Here is an 18,579-nt window from a genome sequence, read left to right as displayed (position 1 = left end):
GGGGTCAATATGACAGAAAATACCCAAAAGTGACACCATTCTAAAGAGTGCACCCCTCAAGGTGCTCAAAACCACATTCAAGAAGTTTATTAACCCTTCAGGTGCTTCACAGGAATGAATGGAATGTGGAAGGAAAAAATAAACATTTACTTTTCTTTCACAAAAATTTTCATTTACACCTAATTATTTTTTAGTTTCACAAGGGTAACAGGAGAAAATGGACGATACATTTTGTTTTGCAATTTCTCCTGAGCATGCCGATACCCCATATGTGGGGGAAATCTACTGTTTGGGTGCACGGCAGGGCTCGGAAGGGAAGGAGCGCCATTTGATTTTTTGAATGTAAAATATGCTGGAATAATTAGCGGTTGCCATGTCACGTTTCAAGAGACCCTCATGTGCCTAAACAGTGTAAACCACCAACAAGTGACACCATTTTGGAATCTAGACCCCTTAGGGAACTTATCCAGATGTGTATTGAGCACCTTGAACCCACAGGTGCTTCACAGAAGTTTATAATGTAGAGCCGTGGAAATAAAAAAAAAATACAATTTTTCACAAATCTTTTTAGCTCCATATTTTGCATTTTCATAAGGGTAACAGGAGAAATTGCTCCATAAAGTTTGTAGTGCAATTTCTCCTGAGCTCGCCGATACCCCATATGTGGGAGAATACTACTGTTTGGGCGCATGGCAGAGCTTGGAAGGGAAGGAGCGCCCTATTGGAGAGCAGATTTTGCTGGAATTGTTTGTGGGTGACATGTCACATTGTCAGAGCCCCTGAGGTGCCAGAACAGCATAAGCCCCAAAAGTGACTGCATTTTACCAAATACTTCCCTGAATGAATTCTTCTAGTGGTGCAGTGAGCATACTGACACCACAGCTGTTCCATAGGAAATTATACCATTGGGCAGTGAAGAAGAAATAATTACATTTTTACCACTAAAATGTTGTTTTAACCCCAGATTTTACATTGAAAAGAAGTAGATAGGTAAATGGTCACTACACCCATAGATGAATTCCCTCCTGAAGTGACCCCATGTTGGAAATGACACCCCTCTGGGAATTCATCTAGGGATATAGTGACCATTTTCACTACATGGATGATTTCCAGAAACACGTAGTGGAAGTTTCAGAGCAAAAATTGCAAAAATGTCATTGTAGTGCCCAATATATTGTGCCCAGCTTGTGTCTCTGGAGACCTCCCCCACCTACCCCCGGAAATTGTTAAGTCAGCTCTACTCAAATGTGTCTGTCACTAAATAATCCAAATGCTTGAATGTCAAAACAGTTCAAAAACGTGGTTCTGTGTGGAAGATTGTAAAGCCGTCATGGAGGCATAAGGCTGGCAGTGATGAGCATTGTGGGTAATAATAGCGGGGATCATGCCTCATTCCTCTCTAGGAACATACACGACATCTTCTCTGGGGGTTCTTTCTTGTTTCAGTTACTGGGATGAGTGCAATAAAATGTCGCTCAGTGAGTCTTCTCACATCTTCACATTCTAGAGGATTGGTGGGGACAACATTGTCAAAAACAAGATTTTCAGTGACCTTTTCCTGATAATCAAGGAAAGTATCTGCATTTCTGGTTTTTTGTATAACACAAAAGAATTCTATGTGGCCACCTGAAACAAATACATGACTAACTTGTTATACCAGATATATGATTCTCTTGATACCTGGTATGGCTGTAGAACCTGATCTGCAAGGTCCACACCCCATATATTTGTTGTAGTCAATGACAGACACAGGTTTTGGAGTAGTGGATCCCTGTTGGTCTGCAGTGGCCCTTGTGGCATCTGTGTGGATCGAGCGCAGGATAAACATATCTTTTTTATCCTTATACTTAAGGACAAGCAGCTCTCCATTGTGTAAAGCCCCTGACTGCCCCTTTCAGAACTTTTTGCTGACCACTGATTGTGGAAACTCCAGACGGTTTTTGCGAATGGTCCCACAAGCCCCTATGTTATGTACAACCAGACTTTTAAATAGAGGTATGCTGGTGTAGTAGTTGTCAACATACAGATTGTAGCCTTTTTGTAAAATTGGAGTTATCAGCTCCCAAACCATTTTTCCAGATGTCCCCAGATAAGTAGGGCGTCCTGGCGGGTTTACTTGGCTATCTTTCCCCTCATACATGTGAAAAGCTGATGTGTATCCGGTTGAACTCTCGCACATTTTATAGAGCTTTATTCCGAACCTTGCCCTCTTAGAAGGAATAAATTGCTTGAGGTGCAGTCTTCCCTTGAATTTTACAAGGGACTCATCAATGGAAATGTTTTCTGTTGGGGTGTAGAGCTTTAAGAACATTTCTGTCAAGTCTTCGATGATGGGTCTGATTTTGAATAGTCTGTCATGTTCTGGGGCATTTCTGGGCAGGCATTGACTATTGTCATTAAAATGCCAAAATCTCATAAGCATTTGATAACGGGTCCTAGGAAGAACGGCAGGAAACAGGGGTGGCTTGAACAGGGCGGTTGGACCAATAGGACCGAATGCTCGTTTTTTTAACAAGCCCCATAGCGAATGTAAGTCCTAAAAATGTTTTAATTTCTAGGACATTAGTTGGTTCCATAAATTTGACCTAGCATAATCGGATCGTGGATTCTGGCTGATGAATTGGGACACATATGAATTTGTAGGACAATATGCTCTAGCAAGCTATCTGTCAGAGACAAATTAAAAAAAATAATTGGTCCCAAATTTTCCACCTCCACATTTATACCAGGAATGGCATTAAAATTAGGGATGAATGGAGTAGCCGAATCCGAAGCCTCCCATCTGGGAAATGCTACAGCAAGAGGCAAAGCCCCTTGGACATTGGTGTGCGCCAATTCCCGAGCACTAGGGACAGCGCTAGTACTGGGCATTGTTCCCTGAGTTGGAGACATTTCTCCAGAAGCGCTATTTGTCCTTCTTGTTGTACTGGTCCTTGTGTGTGAGGATGGACCAGAATCACTGCTCATTTCTGAGCTATCACTGTCACTGCTACTAAAGCCATCGAAATCCACATCGCCATCTGACACTGCACTTTCTTCACTGTCAGAGCATAAAAGTGCATAAGCCTCCTCTGCACTATAATACTGACCGGCCATTTTATTCATTTTTATTTTTTTACCGGAAATTGAAAACTACGACGTGACCAAATTAGCTTTAGTCCCAACACTAACCCTAACTATAGCACTAACCCTAACCTGCCTTATCTGTATTTTTTTACTTTATGGCACAATCGCTAACTGACACAGCTGTTGGCAGCAGCTCTTGTAACTCTGTTTCTCCTCTAGTCTCTCACTGACAGGAGATCTGAGGAGAAACAGCGTTTTTATGGGGCAGATCACCCGGGAAAGTTGATTGCTGCAACAAACGCTCCTAGTGATTTGATTCATTGGCTGGTGTGATGCTGACGTCATAAAGACCTGTACCGATCAGGTCTCAATGAGGTCAGGGGTCACAGGAAGCATTTTGCGGTGGAATCCCCTAGTTATAAGGTATGTGGGGTCCCGATGAGCACAAAACTGCCTACAGTAAACAAACGTCCACGCTGCACAAAGCCCTGCTAGTGCCGATGTTTATCTATCATTGGTGGTCACGAAGCGGTTAAGTTAAGAGTTCCATAATTTCTGTCCAGACCTATTTCATGAGTTTTACTTTTTTTTTTAAATTCTGTGGAAGCCTGGTTGAAAAGCAATGTCTGACTTCCATTTGCTCATTTTCATAGACTTTTGATTTATTATTGCTTTTGTCAGATTCAAGTTATTTCTGTGACCATTGTGGGTTTTTCTGTCATTAAACGAGGGGTAACAACAACATTGACCACGTGTGTAGGAGGAGTGAATATTTTGACTCCACAGCAACTTTCTGGAAATTAACACACAGTGGATGTTGGAGAGTGAAAATTACACATTTGCCATTTTATTCCCCAGCACATAGTGCCCAGATTGTGCTCCAGGAGACACACACCACAAATTAAGTGGGTTCTTCTCACTATAATATTGCTAAATACAGGGATCCTAAATGTTGTTTGCGCACACTGCAAGACTCCGAAGTGAGAGCGGATTTTGCTGGATCGGTTTATAGAAACCTTGTTGCTTTTCAACAGCCTTTGAGCCACTAATAGTGTGGGAACCTCTGTTTTTCCATTGACAGATGATGGACCTGAGTGGGGTCTTGTTTTTGTGAGATGAGAATTGGTATTATTTTCGCCTACATAACATTGATTGGTTTCTTTATATTTGATATTTGGGAAGCAGAATGAACAAACAGTTGAACACCACACACTACTGGTTCATCCAACAAGGTTTTCTATTAGACTGTGAACTGTCATTGTCTTGGTAAATAATTAAAGTTTTTTACATAGCTTGCCATTTTTATGGATGGTTTAAGTAGAAACATTCAAAGATAAAAAACTCAAGGATATTTTATTAAAAATAATTGTTTTTTTTATCTTGGCAGATGACTGTACCAGGAGATCAGAGGGACAGCTGACATCTTCAACTTTTAAATCTGATGATCTTGAGATCCTACAAGATACAACTGAAGTGATTGCTATTACTCCAGATATATCATCATCCATTCACAGCAAAGATCTGTCATCTGATCCTATGAAACAGGTCCCATCTTCTGATTCATTCCTGACTACTAAGAAAAATCAAAGTCACAAAAGAGGCAATAAAAAACAAACTACTCCTAAGGCAAAGAAGTTATTCTCATGTTCAGAATGTGGGAAATGTTTTACATGGAAATCAGATTTGGTTAAGCACCATAGAACTCACACAGGGGAGAAACCTTTTTCCTGTTCAGAATGTGGGAAATGTTTTAACCACAAAGGGAATCTTAATGAACACCAAAGAACTCACACAGGAGAGAAGCCTTTTCCATGTTCAGAATGTGGGAAATGTTTTAACCAGAAAGGGAATCTTAATGAACACCATAGAATTCACACAGCAGAGAAGCCATATTCATGTTCAGTATGTGGGAAATGTTTTAAATGGAAAACAAGTCTTGATCGCCATCAAAGAAGCCACACAGGGGAGAAGCCTTTTTCCTGTTCAGAATGTGGGAAATGTTTTGCACGTAAATCACATTTTGTTACTCACCATAGAACTCACACAGGGGAGAAGCCTTTTTCCTGTTCAGAATGTGGGAAATGTTTTGCACGTAAATCACATTTTGTTACTCACCATAGAACTCACACAGGGGAGAAGCCTTTTTCCTGTTCAGAATGTGGGAAATGTTTTAACCAGAAATCAGATTTGGTTAATCACCATAGAACTCACACAGGGGAGAAGCCTTTTTTCTGTTCAGATTGTGGGAAATATTTTAACCGGAAAGCGCTTCTTGTTAGACATCAGAGCAGTCACACAGAGGAGAAGCCTTTTTCATTTTCTTAATGTGGGAAATATTATACTTGGAAATCAACTGTTAATAAACATCAGAGACGTCACATAGGAGAGAAGCCTTTTTTATGTTCATAATGTTGAAATAGTTTTAACGGCGAGTACTCCTGCAGCTGTGCTCTGCTTGTGAGCAACGCATTATGTCCCTGCCATGTGCTGCTTACAAGCATAAAGCAGTTGCTGGTATCAGAGCAGGATTCAGCAAGGGAGTGCCGGGTAGGTAAGTGTAATGCTTTTTTCTTAATGTTTTGTGATGGGGCCATGGATACCAGGATGGGGGCCAATTAAAATGATTGGGCTATGCATACCAGGACTGGAATGGGGGGCCAGTCATACCCGAATAGTGATGGTGCCCTGCATATACTAGGAAGAGATGAGGGCCCTGCATACCAGGATAAGGATGGGGGCCATGCATACTACGATGAGATGGGGCACTGCATACCAGGAGCGGAATGGGGCCAATCATGCCACAATAGGATGGGACCCTGCATACTAGGATAAGGATGAGGGATCTATGTATACCAGGGTAGGGATGAGGGGACCATATATACCAGGATAGGGGATATTAAGTACAGAATTGACCACATTTTTTGCTTCAATTTTTTTTCCTAATTTCCTCTACACCTAGGTGTGTCTTATAGTCCAAAAAATACGCTATATATTTTTTTTTTTCTCAGTGAACTCATTCCTTATGTCTGGCCTCATTAAAATAAAAACACTCATACTCTGATGGCGTGCCGGCTCCACTTCAGCGGTGTTGAGACTCACTGTCCCGGGGCTTATGTGAGGTTCTCACATCACTCGAGCCCTGCACCCAATCAGCGGCAGCTTCACTGCTCCTTCCTTCGGACATATTGAACATGAACAGGAAGCCAGGGCTGCGGCTGCTCTCTGACGGCCTCATGATGCTTGATTTGTCTGAAGGTGGGGACAGTGAAGTCAGCGCTGATTGGGCACAGGGCTCACATGACGTAAAACCCTCAAAAGTGCCAAGAACGCAAGTGCCGACACCGCTGAAACGGAGCCAGCATGGGAGGTTTTTGTAAGTGTTTTTTGTTGTGAGTTCATTTTCCCCTTCGTCACTGAGGTCTGGTGAACTCCCTATTCTGGTAAAGGAAGGTAATGAGCCTGATTATCAGGCACCTGAGCCTAATGATGATGACTGGCTGAGTGGAGTCACGGACTGGATATAAGGCTGCCGACGCCCTTCTGCCCTGCGGGTGATTTCTCAGTGGACTCCTAGGAGACCAGTCTGATTCCTGCTCCTCTAAAGCTAAGTTTTCTGCTTTGCCTGTTAGCATTTGTGTTTTGTTTTTGTTTGCCTTGCTTTTCTGGATTCTGCCATTCCCTGCTGGGGTGAGTTGAATCTCCTTTTGCCTGTTGCTCAGTCTTCAGAATATTCCTGAGTACTGACATAGCCTTTTTGAAGCCTAGCGTCTTCAGGGTCTTTTTCACTCAGTTTGTTGGCTCTTATTTTCATAGGGTTTTTCACGGATTGCAGACAGCAGCCTTCCTGTCCTTTCCTATCTAAGCTAGCTTGGGCCCCATCTTTGCTCAATCTATCTTTCTGTCTGTGTTAGTGTTCTTTCTTCTTGCTTCACCGTCATTATATGTTGGGGGCTGCCTTTTGCTTTGGGGTCTGCTCTGGGGCAGTTTAGATTTCCCTTTCTGTCTTTAGGCTATATAGTTCTCCGGCTGTGATCGAGGGGTCTAGGGCATCGTAGGAACCCCCCACGGCTACTGCTAGTTGTGTTGATAGGTTCAGGGGTCTGCAATCCGATAGCTGCCAACTTCTCTGGTTTTCTGGACTTGGCTAGCATTTCTGTTTTTGCCTCCTACGGTGACTCATTCATAACAGTTTTTATTTTAACAGGATCAAACATGAGGAATGAGAAGGGGTTGTCCAACTAGATGGCAACCTTGTTAACCATCAAAAATCCCACACAGCGAAAAGTCATTATTATACCTAGAGTGGAGAAATGAATGACAGGAAAATCGTATTTTGTTGACCTTCAAAAATAACTCAGACGAGGAGAACCTATATATATTATTCAGAAATTGTACGAAAACTTGATGCACGTGGCGTGCGTTCAAGGATGGAATATTATATGGGAGTTTTATAGAATAAATTCAAGGTGAGAATATTATATGGGAGTTTTATAGGATAAATTCAAGGTGAGAATATTATATGGGAGTTTTATAAGATAAATTCAAGAGAATATTATATGGGAGTTTTATAAGATAAATTCAAGGTGAGAATATTATATGGGAGTTTTATAGGATAAATTCAAGGTGAGATTATTATATGGAAGTTTTACAGAATAAACCAAATACCAACAGAAAATAAGTGACCCAAAACAAATATTTATCAGTAAAAATAACTCCTCTTTATTAGGTAAAGTGTAAAAGAATTGCGCCATTTTCCGATACCTGTCGCATCTCCATTTTTCTTGATCTTGGGTTGGGTGAAGGATTATTTTTTGTGGGCCGAGCTGACGTTTTTAATGATACCATTTTGGTGCAGATACGATCTTCTGATCGCCTGTTATTGTATTTTAATGCAATAGTGTGGCGACCAAAAAAAACTTAATTCTGGCTTTTTTTACGCTTTTTCTCATTACGCCGTTTAGTGATCGGGTTAATTCTTTTTTTATGTTGATAGATCGGGTGATTCTGAATGCAGCAATACCAAATATGTATATTTTTTATTGTTTTATTTTAAATGGGGCAAAAGGGGGAATTTGAGCTTTCATATTTTTTTTTTACTTTTTTAATATTTTTAAAAACATTTTTTTTTTTACTTTTGCCATTGTGAAGACATACAGCATTGTTCCTTAATTAACCAGACGACTTTATTTAGCAAACGAAGAATAATAGAATGTTATCTGTATGTTGGCTTTAAATTTAAGTGTTTAATTTCTAGTTGGTCAAGAAAACAGACTTGTTTGTGTAAGCCGGTACTATTGACTTTTATTGTGCGCTTATCCTTGATCACTAGTGATGTTTGCTGATATGCTAATTATACATTGTGTTATGGAGTCAGTTTGTTGACTTCTAAAGCAGAGAGGGAAAAACTATGCAAATAGTTTAAATAATCAAGTAATGCTACTTGTTCTCATCTCCATTCTTACCCTATATGTAAATACTGAATGAGGGACACTTCTTAAGTGTACAAATAGGTTACAGGCCTCTGTATAAAGAGACAGAGAGAAACAGCCAGAGAGATTCTGCCAAGACATCCATACATCCCAAAAGGACCAGAGACAGGGCCGCAGCCATTTACATCATGACTCCATTACGAGGGACACGGATCTATCATTCTATAGGAAATAACCTAGGGGTTTTCAGCCTCGGTTGGAAGAATGCAGATCTGCTCCATTGACCATCGCTAAACCATGGATACGTTTGGAGAAGCAAGGTTGGGATCCTCGGATCAACTGGCCTTGCACCTTGTATGGACTCAATGGACTGTCATCTTCCTACACTTGTTACCCCATCTCTGTGCACGTGCCACAGGTGGAGTAGTTGACAGCTGACATGTGCCGGAAAAGATGTGGGCTCAGCGAGGGAGCCCACATCAAAGGAAGGGAGTCCGACGTTGGTGTACATTTATGCCCAATGTCGGAAAGGGATTAAAGGGGATTGTTTTTACAGAGACAGAAGTGGTAATCAATCATGTATACATACAGATAATTACAAAAATACACAGCTTCTAATGGTAAATAGTATAGAGTTAAGACAAGAAAATAGTAAACCATGTGTAGATATAAAAATGCAGGCAAATGTAGCTCCACAAATATTTAAGAGTGGACTTAATTATTTGTACCAACTGTCCAACTGGGGGTCTGTATGTGGGAGAGATAGGGCAAAAACTTAGAACAAGGATGAATTCTCACAACTACACAATAAGAGAAAAAAGAATAGATCTACCTGTGGCAAAACATTTTTGTAGCCCTGATCACAGCACCATGGACATGAAATTACTTGTATTAAATAGGTAACTTCAAATCTCAGAGAAACAGAAGTATCTGGGAGTATAAACTCATGACAGCCTTTGACACTCTCAATGCAGGAATGAATGTGTCGCATGGATTCATGTCTTTTTATATCAATTAAGGAATTTTCTCCTCAGACCTTGTGGGGGCATCACAACACAGAACGAGACCCCTATCAGGGGACAATAAAACTTTCACACTCCTATGAACTGTACCAATATTTATGGCCACCACTGTTTATCCCTCTCCCATAATGATAGTTCTACTTCACTTCATTTGTCTTACCTATTGCATTATGTCTGTGCTATGTGATTCTTCAGATTTTGTATTATTCTATGCCTGAAGAGACCTGAGTAGTCTGGAAAGCTTGCAATGTGTTACCATCTTTTCAGTGAGCCATTAACCCCTTTACCCCCAAGGGTGGTTTGCACGTTAATGCCCGGGCCAATTTTTACAATTCTGACCACTGTCCCTTTATGAGGTAATAACTCTGGAACATTTCCATGGATCCCGGTGATTCTGACATTGTTTGCTCATGACATATTGTACTTCATGTTAGTGGTAAAATTTCTTTGACATGACTTGCGTTTATTTGTGAAAAAAATGGAAATTTGGTGGAAAATTTTGCAATTTTCCAATTTTGAATTTTCATGCCCTTTAAGCACACAGATATGTTACACAAAAGACTTAATAACATTTCCCACATGTCTACTTTACATCAACACAATTTTGGAACCAAAATTTTTTTGTTAGGAAGTTATAAGAGTTAGAAGTTGACCAGCGATTTCTCATTTCTACAACACCATTTTTTTTTAGGGACCACATCAAATTTGAAGTCACTTTGAGGGATCTATATGATAGAAAATACCCAAAAGTGATACCATTTTGAAAACTGCACCCCTCAAGGTGCTCAAAACCACATGTCAGAAGTTTATTAAACCTTCTGGTGCTTCACAGTAATTTTTGGAATGTTTTAAAAAAAATGAACATTTAACTTTTTTTCATAAAAACATTACTTCAGATCCAATTATTTTTTTCCCCAAGGGTAACAGGAGAATTTGGACTGCAAAAGTTATTGTGCAATTTGTCCTGAGTACGCTGATACCTGATATGTGGGGGGAACCACTGTTTGGGCGCATGGTAGAGCTCGGAAGGGAAGGAGCGCCGTTTGACTTTTTCATAGACTCATATCGTATGAACGTTTTCGGTCCAACAACGGACCTTCATCACAAAGGTTTCTTTTGGTAGAAAACTGCAAAAGATACAGATAGGGTAATAGATATCCTTAGGTGGTAGCAAAGTCTATGCTGCTGGTATTATATATAGGCTGGAGCACGAGTCTATCTGGTTGGAGTTAGATTAATGTGACTGGATAAAGCAGGAATACAGGAATGGGTTAACAGCGCTAGGAGTGCAGGCTCTGCAAACAGATTCTGCGCTTAGTGCCCGCAGGAGGTATCCAGGGTGCCTCCTTACACGGGGTTACCTAGTGGAACAGTTTTATAGGTTGGGTCGTTATGAACGTGGCAATACCTAATATGTGTACTTTTACTGTTTAGATTTTTTTTAATTCAAATATTTATTTAATGTTAGAATAAATATTGACTTTTTTATTATTTTTCTTATATTTTTACAATTAGTTACATGTTTTTGTATTTCATTCTATCTTTTACACTTTGTCCCACTATGGGACAGTCATTTTTTGCAGGCTGATCGCTTCTATGCCAGGCAGATGAAGCAGCATCCCCATGCTATAGAACAGGGGTGGGGAATCTTCTTTCTTCCTATGGCAATTTGGATATTTATACCATCCTTCGGGGGCTGTACAAGCTCCGCCCACAAAGTACATCCTGACTCTGGCACTGGTTTCATGACTTAATCTTTCATTGCATGCCCTTCAATGTTCAGTAGTGAGCACTGCGTGTGTGTGCTAACAGAGCAAGAAGAAATTAATGAGCTTCTGGCAATCAAAATACAACTCCATGCCCAAGAATGCAGTCCCTGAGAATCTGCTCGGGGGCCTGATAAAAGGTCATCGAGGGCCGTAAATGGCCCTGGGGCCTGAGGTTCCCCACCCCTGCTATAGAAGCTGTCAGCGCTGCACTCAGTGCCCTGACACTGAGAGACTGCCTGACTTGCACTGCGCATGACCAGGAAGTTTCTTAGCTCTGTTCATGGCAACATCAGGTTACCATGGCAGTGATCGCGACCTCGCGTCACGTTGTGGGGTCTCCGATCCAAAGGCAGAGTGACTGTCAGTCCTCTGCCTGCTCCTGGAATGCTGTGATCGTGTTCGATTGCAGTATTTCGGGGGTTAAAATGGCGGGAGCGGTCTGTGACTGCTCCTGGCACGTAGTGCTGGGTGTCAGCTGTGAGAATCAGCTGACACCTGGCCGCGATCGGCCGCACACCACCCGTGTGCGCGGCCGATCGCCGATACATACTATTCCGTCAATGGTCAAATTGGCCCAGGGCACATGGACGGAATAGTACGTCTGATGTCAGAAAGGGGTTAAACACAATACCACCCCTCTTATTTATTGTGTTACGCTGCATTGGAAACTAAATAATTACGGCATGATGAAAATCAGCTTAAAGTTTCATGGAGCAATGTCTACCTTTCCCTCTTACCCCCCCTTAGTTCGTATGATCCCTATTTTTGTGCTTCAGTTTTCCTTGGTTTTTCCTTTTCTCTAGAAGCCAAGTCATATGTGATGCCCCTATCACCGACTCTATGGTCTCTGCGCTGACTGTAGGACTTGTAGCTGTTTAACATTTAATAAAAATTCATTGGTTACAATAAAAGCTGTCTGGTTGAGTTATGAAACGAGCCATGTCCTCCTGATTCTCCCCTTCTGAATTCAGGTCTGACAATGACAATTTTACTTGTCCCTTGTTTCTACGATATCTACAAGTTTTCCTTTTACCGCTACATGTTATTGATACATAAAAGTTTCAGGACTCGGAAACATTATTTTTGCAAATATAAAGATGCGTGATATTTTGTTAGGCCAATTGTCTGATACTTAGAGGAAGCTTAGCAGCAATTCCAATATCTAAGACATATCTAAACACTATTACGGATTACAGTCACAGAAATTGCATTATAAGCTGTGGCCCTCATTCAGTGACAGCTCTTTTTCTTGTCTCTTGTACTCCTGCACCGGGTCATCTCCTACAATGGTCCAACGTTATCTACAAGCATTGATGGATTCCATTTTCCTTGATCTCTTGTTTCCATAGATGCAATATCTTGGTGAAATCTCTCACCGTGCTCATCGCTCACGACTTCACAGTTTGGTTGAAAAATGTCTTGATGCGAATGTAAAAAATGAATCTTTAAGGACATGTACAGCCAAGATCCTGACACAGTGCGGAAAATAAGTATTTGATACGCTGCCGATTTTGCAAGTTTTCCGTCCTACAAAGAATGGAGAAGTCTGTAATATTTATCACAGGTACACTTCAACGGTGACAGAAAATCTAAAAATAAAAACAGAAAATCACATTGTATGATTTTAAAATAATGAAATTGCATGTTATTGCATGAAATAAGTATATGATCACCGACCAACCACCAAGAATTCAGACTCTCACAGCCCTGTTAGTTTTTCTTTAAAAAGCCCTTCTACTCTGCTCTCACCTGTATTAATTGCAACCAGTTTGAACTTGTTATCTGCATAAAAGACACCTTTCCAGATAATCAGTCACACGCCAATCTGTCCACCATGGCCAAGACCAAAGAGCTGTCTAAGGACACCAGGGACAAAATTGCAGACCTGCACAAGGCTGGGGTGGGCTGCAGCACAATAGGCAAGCAGCTTGGTGAAAAGGCAACAATTGTTGACAAAATTATTGGAAAATGGAAGAAACACAAGTTGACTGTCAGTCTTCTTCGGTCTGGGGTTACATGCAAGATCTCGTGTCGTGGAGTAAGGAAGATTCTGAGAAAGGTCAGAAAGCCCAGAACTACATGGTAAGACTGGGTCAATGACCTGACGAGAGCTGGGATCACAGGACCGGGCCTGCTCAGGAAGTGTGCATAGCTACCTAGTGTTCACTGGTGGATACAGACTGACCTGCAGGTAGCAGCCAGGTACCCCTCCGGGGCAGAACCCAATATTGCAGCTGCAGACCCCAGGGGTCAGGTTCGCTGACACTGAATAGGGATAGGTCTCTTTTCAGACTAGTAAGTTCTGGTACCTCTACAGAACGGTTACTGACACTGATTAGGGCAAGGTTAAGACACTCTGGTCTATGATACTGGAATAGGGTTTGGCTGAACACAGACCAGATGACAATGTTCAGGCACTGGCCACTCATGGACAAGCTTCAAGCACTGGCCGCTCCGGGAATGAGATTCAGGCCATGGCCTTTCTGGATCCAGGGGACTATGGATACAGGACTTGCTACACTGGAATGAGTTTCAGACACTGGCTGCTCTGGGACCAGGGGATGACGGATTCAGGACTGGCCACACTGAGGCAAGGAATACAGGTTTAGGACACTAGCCAAACCAGGACCAGGGGACCTCATAACTCACTAGTAGTACACCTTACTGACTAATGATTCTACATGTTGCATGGTGAATCCCTAAGGGAGAGGGAGTCTTTTATATAGGATGACTCCCAGCAATTAGCTGGAAGCCATCTTCCAGGTGTAGTAATTATACTAAACATCTCTGAGCAAAAAGCTAAGAGTATTTAGTATATACTTGTTCTGCCCCTTTAAGAATGGGGGAGTGCGCGCATGTGTGTACTAGGTGCATCGCTTGGAGCTGCGGCGCTCACACAGCCAGGAAGCAGGAGAACGCTGAGGATTGTGCCGAGGGTCTGAGGCAGTGAGTAAGCTGGCATCCCACCATGCAGGGGTGCCAGTAATAGAGCTACAGGCACACTATGCCATCATGGATTAAAATCTTTCCGGGCACGCAAGGTCCTGCTACTCACACCAGCATATGTCAAGGCCCATTAGAAGTTTGCCAATGGCCATCTGGATGATCCAGAGGAGGCAAGGGAGAATGTCACTTGGTCAGATAAGACCAAAATAGAACTTTTTGCTATCATCACCACCCGCCATGTTTGGAGGAAGAAGAAGGATGAGTGCAAATCCAAGAACACCGTTCCAACCATGAAGCACGGTGGGGGGGGGAACATCATACTTTAGGGGTGTCTTTCTGCAAAACAGACAAGATGACTTCACCGTATTTAAGGGAGGATGGATGGGTCAAGGATCGAGAGATTTTAGCCAAACACCTCCTTCCCTCAGTTGGAACATTGAAAATGGGTCGTGGCTGGGTCTTCCAGCATGGCAATCACCCAAAACACACAAGAGGAACTAAGAAGCATTTCAAGGTCCTGGAGTGGCCTAGCCAGTCTCAAATCCTGAACCCAACAGAAAATCTTTGGAGGGAGCTTAAAATCAATGTTGCCCAGCGACAGCCCTGAAACCTGAAGGATTAGGAGAAGATCTGTATGGAAGTATGGGCCAAAATCCCTGCTGCAGTGTGTGCAAACTTGGTCAAGAACTACAGGAAACGTCTGACCTCTGTAATTACAAACAAAGGTTTCTGTACCAAATATTAAAACAGTTATTCACTACCCTAATTTCATTTTGTATTCATTAGTCTTACTATTATGTGCCAGTAATGGATCCATACTCTTATAGGAATATATACCTTTATGAGGCAGATAGCATCACTTGGTGCCTGCCAGATGCAGCTCTAATGTTTATCAATCACTTCTTGTCCCCCGGCGTACTGCGCTCTAATACTACAAGCTCCATTATGCGTTGCAGTGGCCTGTGAGCCAGCACTTAGCACGCCTTCTCCATTTTCCACACAAACTCCTCCCTGCCTCCTCACCATCACCATATATATATACACACACACTGTATATATGTATACATAGACATATGCATACACATTTCCTATTCTTTGTCATGTTTGTCACACATGTATCAGATCACCAAACAAATGTAAATATTAGCCAAAGATAACACAAAATGCAGTTTTTTAACGAAGATCTTTATTATATAGGGAAAAAGAAATCCAAACCTCCAGGGCCCTGTGTGAAAAAGTGATTGCCCCTAAACCTTATAACTGGTTGGGCCACTCTTAGCAGCAACAACTGCAATCAAGCGCTTGCAATAACTGGCAGTGAGTTTCTGGAGGAATTTTGACTACTCATCTTAGTAGAATTTCTGAGCATGGACCGCCTTTATAGGGTAATGACACAACAGCATCTCAATTGCATAGCTCCCAACCATCCCAGATTCAGCTGGACTGTCATGTCACACCTCAGCTGTTCTCCCAACCTCTATATTCCTCTCTCTGACATTTTCATTGCTCCTGTAGCTCCTCCTGCTCGGAGGGATTGGCCACTTCTCTCTGCTAAGTGCATACATTAGATTATAGATTCACTTCCTCTCCCTTCAGTGATTGGTCTCCCCAGGAGTATCAGCTTCCATCTCAGTCTCCACAGGCTGCTGCTTTACCAGTGAGCCACAGCTCACAATGCTGGAGATGGGAGAATTTGGTCATATTGACCGCTATATTGCCGGCAATGAACTCAGAAGCAGAGTATACATATCCATAGCAATACATTGTGTATAAGAATGCTTTTTATGGTGCCTGTATACTGAGGGGAAGAAAAATATATATTTTTGTTCTTATAAAAGTATTTAAAATAATAAGCAATTACAAAAATGTATTTTTTAATGTTAGACTCCCAGATCCTGAACCCACAGCCTCAACATTACTGACAGGCACTGTAAGCTGCTGAGCCATAAGCTCCGGTGAAGTGACTGCAGGATTGTGTGCACTTGATTCATATTCCAGGCTCTGACTACAGGCAGAGTATTCAGATAGAAATACACTGCTGTGTACAATGGATATTTCTGTATTCTAGAGGAGAATAAGAGATTTTTTTCATCCTATAAAATTACTAATAATAATGAAAAACACTTGATAATGAAAAAAATGTCATTTTTAATGCGTTTTTTTAAAAATAAGAAGCATCACAAATCAGTAAATAACCCGGACATAGTTGTGCCAATATAACTGTAATGACCCGCAGAACACAGCGATCAGATTATTTACAGGAATCGGTAAATTACAGGAGAAACAAAATGGCGTAATTGATATTTTTCTCTATAAAACCCATAAAATAATGTAATAAAGTTGTAATGCGGAGGACGTGTTCACACGTAGCGTAAATGCTGCGTTCTTTCTTCTGTAAATGTCTGACCCAGATGACGTAGTGACAATCTTCCCTGATTATTGCGCGTTTGCTGCGCTTCTTCTTTTTTGCATTTTCCCCCATATCTGATGTTTTTGGCAGATATGAAGCCGCGTTTAACACTTGTTTATTAGTACAGAAAAGCTTTGATTCTGCGCTTATAAATGTGACGGAGGTTTTCTCTTCATACATTTTTTTTCTTAATACGTTTTTTTCAGAAGAAGCCTATAAAGGGAAAATGCATCAAAGCCCCGGAGGTCGGCAGGGTCTTCAGACCACAGAGAGCGCAGATTTCATGAGAACTGCGGCGCTATCAGACTCCAACAGTCAGTATCCTCCATGGTGTAACAGTCAGGATTCCTCTAGATTCTCGTCTCTCCGCCTGGTTACAGCTGTTCTTCCTTTCTCCCCTTTTCTATCCTCGTCTTTCCCATTCCTTCTCTTCCCCTCCTGCCTCTTAAATGTTTTATATATAAGGTATTACATGTGTCCCGTAACCCCTTTCCCGGCCTATCCGGTGCAGACCAATCTTTTTCATTTTCTTTCTATCCCTTTAATTTTTCCCTTTTCCCCATTTTACTTAACCCCTTCACGACTAGTACGGTGCAGGTAACTTCTCTCCCTTTGATGTCGGCTCAAGTGGTGAGCCCGCATCTTTCCCAGGTTTTGACTTTCTGACTATTAAAATCTGTGTATACCAGTGTCTGTTCACATTGGACCAAAGTACCGATGAAACAGGGACTAATCTTTTGACTATATATAAAATCTATGTATACTAGTGCTTGCTCATATTGGTATAATAGGGTCTATAGGTTTTGACCTTTCAACTATATACAAAACCTGTGCATATTAGTGCCTGTTCACATTGGTCCATAATACCGATATAATAGGGTCCATAGGTTTTGACCGTTGATTAGATATAACACCTGTGTATACCTGCGCCTGTTCACATTGGTCCAGAATACTGGTTTAATAGGGAATATAGGTTTTGACCTTTTGACGGTATATAAAACCTGTGTATACTAGCGCCTGTTTACATCGGACCAAAATATCGGTGTAATAGGGTCCTTAGGTTTTTATTTTTTGACTATATATAAAATCTGTGTATACCAGTGCCTGTTCACATTGGACCAAAATATCGGTATAATTTGAAATCTTGTGGATTAGATATATAAAATCTGGGTTCATGGGTGCCTGTTCACATTGGACCAAAACATCGGTACAATTTTATTGACATTGGCTATGCAATGTTTAACCTTTTTATGACATCTGGGTTTTGTGTGTTAGGCCGGGGTCACACTACCGACGCAAAATACGGTCAGTATTTTACATGCGTAATACGGATGAATGGCCCCTAAATAGTGCTCTGTATGTCATCCGTAATCAAGGTGTGGTTGCGTATTTTGCGCATGTCAGCATCCATATGTAATCCGTATGGCATCCGTATGGCGAGATTTTCTCGCAGGCTTGCAAAATGGACATATAATGGAGCCCTATGACAGGGTTTCTAACAGAAACCAAAGAATAAATATAGACACATAGAATGCATATACCATATTTTTCGCTTTATAAGACGCTCCGGATTATAAGACGCACCACAATTTTTGAGGAGAAAAATAAGAAAAAAATATTTTTTAATAAAATGGTGGTGCCTCTTATAATCCTTGCATCTTATTGCTTACCGGGGTTGGTGGCTGCGGTGTAGCGGGGTCCCAGGCTCGCTGCTGGAGGAGGCAGGCGTGGAGTGATGCTGCAGGCCGCATACAGAGATGAGGGGGGCTCCGATGTGTGCCGTTGCTGCTTCAGAGTCTTGTGCTGGTGTCAGGTTTCTCCACTTGTCCGGCGGTTGGAGGCCGGTGCAGCGTTGTGTGCCCATCGATGCCCGGGGCTCTGCCGACATTGTTCGACAGACCAGAGCCCCAGCATTTCCTCGGTTCCCTATATACGTG

General features: G+C 41.8%; 1 protein-coding gene across 1 annotated transcript in view; it reads left to right on the top strand.

Moving 5' to 3' along the window:
• LOC141073928 (uncharacterized) overlaps window positions 1–5,444 on the top strand; it is a 53,309-nt gene extending 47,865 nt beyond the window's left edge. Inside the window, exon 3 of the mRNA XM_073561461.1 lies at window positions 4,702–5,444. Coding sequence (XP_073417562.1) covers window positions 4,702–5,391 — 690 coding nt within the window. The 3' untranslated portion in view covers window positions 5,392–5,444. The remainder of the gene's footprint in view (window positions 1–4,701) is intronic.
• Window positions 5,445–18,579: the final 13,135 nt, after the last annotated feature.

The sequence above is a fragment of the Dendrobates tinctorius genome, unplaced genomic scaffold (genome assembly GCF_039654945.1).
Source record: "Dendrobates tinctorius isolate UK_male_01 unplaced genomic scaffold, ASM3965494v1 ptg000320l, whole genome shotgun sequence".
In the NCBI taxonomy this organism is placed as follows: domain Eukaryota; kingdom Metazoa; phylum Chordata; class Amphibia; order Anura; family Dendrobatidae; genus Dendrobates; species Dendrobates tinctorius.
This window is presented reverse-complemented; position numbering and strand designations above follow the sequence as displayed.